Below are 4976 nucleotides of genomic sequence, written 5' to 3'. Positions count from 1 at the left end.
TGAGCTGGGCTGGCACCCCAATGGAAAGGCCTGATGGAACCCCACGGGGATCTGGGAGTCCTAGGTGGAGGGATTTGAGTAAGGGAGCAGCCCAGATCAGTGTGGTCTGGAGAGGAGTTGATAGAATATGAGCAGGGATGGAGAAGAATGGGCAGCCATGAAGTTGGAGGTCAGGGTGGACCCTAAACTCAGAGGAGGGCAGGGAAGAAATGTATTTCCATGTGAGAATGAGGGGCTATTCAAGGACTGTCCATCTTAAGGATGAACCTGGGGGAGAGAAATATCCTGTTTTGGAGGGCCCTTCCTGTGCCCGGGGGTAGGACCATGTCTTTGAGCAGTGACCTCAGCTATGCCTACCTGGCCTCCAGGACCCATGGTGCTCTCCTCTTTGTTTTCCTTTGGATCCCCCACACATATCTTCCACCTCAACAAGCAAGGGGGTAGAAAACTCACCGTAAGACCCAGGCAAGAGCCATTCAAAATTTCTCCTGGTGGTGCCCAGCTCCAACACTGGCAGAAAGGCAAGCCCTAGAGATACTGGAGGGGTGGGAAGGAGCTGGGTCACAGCTTTGTGTGGGACTTAGGTAGGTGTTGAGGGGAGAAAGAGGAGGGAAAAGCAGAAAATAGCAGAGCTGTGTCAATGGCTGCCTGGCACACAGACGGTGTGAATGAAGGCCAGTGAATAAAGAAAAAACCAGTCTTCCCACACGGCTAAGAGACATTTATTCAGTTGTGAGCATCTCCTCCAGGGTGATTCTAGACTCAGTTTCTGGAGAGAAGATTAGTCTTATAGGTGCTTTAGTCTGTCTCCTGCAGTTGGTGGCTTTTCATGGTTTCCTTTATCCATTGTAGGAATCTGGAGACTTTGGTGTAGACACGGGGAGGTTTCCCATTTTTATTTCCATAAGAGACAATTCCTTGGGCCACATGGTTACACACAAGAGGGCCTCCGGAGTCCCCCTGTGAAGAGAGAAGAGGGAGGACTGAGCCTGTATCCTCCTGGTTGGATCCTCCCTGCCATCTCAGACTACCTCTCAGACAAGGATGAAATGTAGGGTCTATTTTCAGAGGACTCTGCAGGACTCTAAGGGCTCTCAGCTGATATGTTCTGACTGTGGATATTGTTATTACTTCACCTCCTTCCTGGGGTCAGCCTCTGTCCTGCTCCCAGGTTCTGGGATCGTCTCCCTATGAAAGTGTGAGGATCTACTGTTGCATTGTTCAAGGTTTTGGAAGCAGGTGAGTGGCACAGACACCAGCATGGAGGATGAGCCCAGAGACCAGGGTGGGTGCCAGCACTGATAAACCACTTAGTGAGAGCAACTGCACACATAGGTGCACAGGTCTCTAATGCCTGTGAGCTGAGGTAGTGTGGAACATTGCAAGCTCAGCTTTCCAGGCAGGCATCATTCAATGCAGGCCCTAGGTACTCCCAGCTGCTCCCTTCTTCTCTTTCCAGGGAGAAATCACAGCCAACTGGGTGAGGGAGGCTCATGCTACCTGGTCTCCAGGCCCCAGATCTTCCCCCAAACACCCCTCTCCTCAGAGCCAAGAGAGACAGACACTTAGTCTTACCTGAAAGGAAGCTTTGTTTTCCTTTGGATCCCCCACACATATCTGGATGCTACTCTTGTAGTACTCTTTTAATAATTCCTCACGCTCGCACACCTGGTGCTTCTGCACTTTCAGCTTTACCTCCTGAAGTGTGTTGGGGTATTTGCCATTTCGGGCCATTCTGCCCCAGCCAGCCACAAGACACACCTTCCCAGGCTTCACCTTGTCCTTGCCCCTGGGCAGCTTGATAGGCTGCACAGCTGGATTAAGGTTGGCTTTTTTCTCTAGCTATGGGGGAGAAGAAAAAGAGTCCAGTTCAGACAAGGGCCTCTGGGCCTGGAGACCATCAAGACCATGATGGAAGTGAGTAAAGGGGCAGGGTCAGTGTGGGAGGGTAGCACCTGTACTAGGGGTCAGAGGTAGCTGGGAGAGGGACATACCTCCAATAACATGATGTCATTGTAGAAATAATGAGCATCATAGTCTGGGTGGGGGATGGTTCTTTTCACTGGGATGACCTGCTGGGTCTTCTCCAGATTCTCAATGTTGTGTGCCCCCAGAGTGACGTTCATTGGCCTGCATAGAGAGTGCAGTGGTCATGGGTGATGTGGAGTCATAAAGAATACATCCAGGAGCTGTGAAGAGCAGGCTACAGCAGAGCAGGGTAGAGCTGTAGCTGAGGGGGAACAGAGAGGAGAGGAACCTTGGGCTGAGTGACAGTGCCCTCTGCTTCTTACCAGTTGAGGAGATTTCTGAAACCATTGATATCTGAACCATACGTTCTCAGGACTCAATCATGCCCAGGAAAACACATGCAAATATTTTAAGTTTGCATTGTCATAGCAAAGCACGCTCCCAGCTCTTGATATGGCAGGCTTGGCCACCCTGGTCTTTCTTGCACAGTAGTGCCTCTTGAGTCACCTGCCTTGCTCCCCATAAGACTTGTCTCACCCTCTTTCCCACCCGTAAAGGCTTCTCCTGCACATATTCTCCCAGGTGTCTGTGTGTCTACTGAGAAGGAGTTAGAGGTCTCTGTGTAATGTTTGCAATGGGTCTGAGTTGTTTCCTGCTCCTCACCTTCCTAAGCAGTGAGCAGCCGTCAGCACAAAGTCTTCTCTTATCAGGAACCCACCACACTTCTTCTGTACACCCTGAGCAACAAACTGAAGATAGGCCATGTAGGGCCGGGAGTGGGGCTTGGATTCATGTCCCCCGATGATCTCCCCTAAAGGAAAAGTCACCCTGCTTGTGTGCACCCACTGAATCCAGCAGGTGGGCATCTGTTTCATGCCTCCAGAACTGTGGGGCATTTGGGAACCTTGGATGACCTGGATCTGAGCAGGGGCTGAGAAATTGGGCCTCAACTTCCTCTTCTGAAAAAGGAAAGGAAAGAAGGTGTTGGTCTATGAGTTTTTCTTCCTTACATAGGTGGAGTTGAGCATACATTTTCAGGGACAATGAAATCCCAGGGGAGCTTTCTTATTCCAGAAATTTCTGAGGCCCTCCTGAGTGCTGTGATGCCAAGGACACTGGCTACTTGCCACTGGCCAGGACTGCAGTTTACTCTAGATGTTGTTCTTTCCTGTTTCCTAGCCTGACGTGTAGTCCACGGGATGCACAAGGAATGGCTCCAGTTTGTCTCTGGGTGAGGGTTGGTAGGGCAGTGCTGCTGGGGTTCTGGAAAGCAGAGAAGTTAGTGTCTGCCACAGTGGCTTCCACTGGAAAACAGGGGAGTCACCAGAGTTCTGGGAAGAAAAACAGAGTTGGCGAAAGGGATAGAGTGGCTTGGGACAGAGCAAAGGAAGTGTTCTGGAGACAGTGATTCCAGCATTTCTGAGGTCATCTGGGCTCTAGAGTTCTCTTAAGCAGTTGGCAAGGGTGCCTGTCTCACCCCAAACATAGGTGCCAGACCCACTCTGCTCCTTTCCAGGAGAATTGAACATTTCCTCCCTTTCACCCTCTGGGGTGTGCACTTGTAGCTAAGCCCCAGATTCCAGATGACCAGAATGGGGTCTAGGCAGGGGTCTGCATCCACTGGCTCTTCTTCCAAACAGACTTCTCCCCGCTCTGTTCCTGTTAGCTTAATCAGTGTCTCTCTTGGGGTTCTGCAGTGGGGCTGGAACTGGGATTCAGAAGACTCTGGGCAGAAGGATGGATCGGGGGTATGCAGAAGGGACAGGAGTTCTGTGCCAGCTGTGGGTCAGGGTTGAACCTCTGAGAGAGGGGATGGTCACTCACCTGCCTGTGCCTTGGGAGGCAGAAAGAAGGCCAACAAGAGCAGGAGCAAATGCATCTTCCTAGGAGGGCTTGTGGAGCTTCGTTCTTGTTTTCTTTTAGTCCCCAGGGGCAGAAGAAGGTGGAGTGGGCTCTGAGATCTTGTGTTTCTGTCTGTTTTTAAGGTGCTTCATCATAGAAGGCTTTCTATGAAAGCTCCCTACCCCCACTGCCTGGCCTGATGACGTCTTCTGAGTGGTTGTGTGAGAGAATTAGGCAGTGACCACATCAGTACCGGGTGCTGATGATTCAGAGTGCACCACCTGTTCCACCTCAGAACGGGAACCCAGAACATAAGGTGGAGACTGTAGGATGTGGTATTGGTCAGTGAAGTGTTCTGGGTTCCCAGTGATACAACTATGCATAGTCTCCATGCCTTGCTGCTGAGCTCAGTAGGGTAATTTCTGTAGCAGACGTGCATTTAGCAGATGTGCCTCCATCTCTTGTGCTAGGACCAAGCATATTGGAGATGTGTCTCCTTCCCTTAGAGAGCTGATCTTCTGGTAGAAGATGAACAGGCATGGTTTAGGGAGGGATAAGGTAGAGCGATGTATAGACAGTAACAAGGTACGTCTACTATCCTGTAATCCTACCTGGCAAACCGTTCATCACCATGCCTTCTTCACAGGGGTATTTTATACATCTCTCATTAAATTACCAAAACTCAGTGTGACAGAGTCCACCTCTCATCTCAATATTTTAAGAAAAACTCTCAGACCAAATATTCACTGGACTAAATTAATGAGTTGCTGAGGCTCCTGGAGTTGAATCCTCTGAGTAACCTGAGCCAGGTCACTCCTACTTCTCAGTGTAGACTGGGGTAGTTCCCACCCACCCAAACCACTTGAACTAAGGATGGGAGACGGCTGATGTCCTAAAGGCTAGTCAGGTCACTAATACCATGTGAAATGAGAAAGTATGTCGGGCAGCCAAAGGACAATAATGTCCTTTTAGTCCTCTCTATCTTTGGCCAGAGAGGCACACTCTTGACAGGAAGGCTCACAATAGACACTGGTAATGCTGATGTTCATACTACACTGGAAGTCAAGGATTGCTTCTAGCTGAGCCCATGCTCAGGTTTTTTTACAAGAACAACTAATTATGGTCTGACTTTTGAAAGTGTGGAGCTCACCTGGGAATGATCAGCA

The 4976-nt window shown here is 50.1% G+C and overlaps 1 protein-coding gene across 1 annotated transcript; it reads right to left on the bottom strand.

The window, feature by feature from the left end:
• Positions 1-492: 492 nt before the first annotated feature.
• LOC107147367 (granzyme B-like) lies at positions 493-3969 on the bottom strand. Its single transcript, XM_015491801.2, has 5 exons — positions 3793-3969; positions 2632-2779; positions 1995-2130; positions 1576-1842; positions 493-960 (listed from the first exon to the last, which is right to left on the bottom strand). Exons 1-5 carry the CDS (start codon positions 3845-3847, stop codon positions 799-801), a joined length of 768 nt encoding a protein of 255 aa, XP_015347287.1. The 5' UTR covers positions 3848-3969; the 3' UTR covers positions 493-798.
• Between the last annotated feature and the right edge of the window lie 1007 nt (positions 3970-4976).

This window comes from Marmota marmota, unplaced genomic scaffold (assembly GCF_001458135.2).
Source record: "Marmota marmota marmota unplaced genomic scaffold, marMar, whole genome shotgun sequence".
Classification (NCBI taxonomy): Eukaryota; Metazoa; Chordata; class Mammalia; order Rodentia; family Sciuridae; genus Marmota; species Marmota marmota.
Note: the sequence above shows the minus strand (reverse complement) of the source record. Positions and strands in the feature narration are given on the sequence as shown.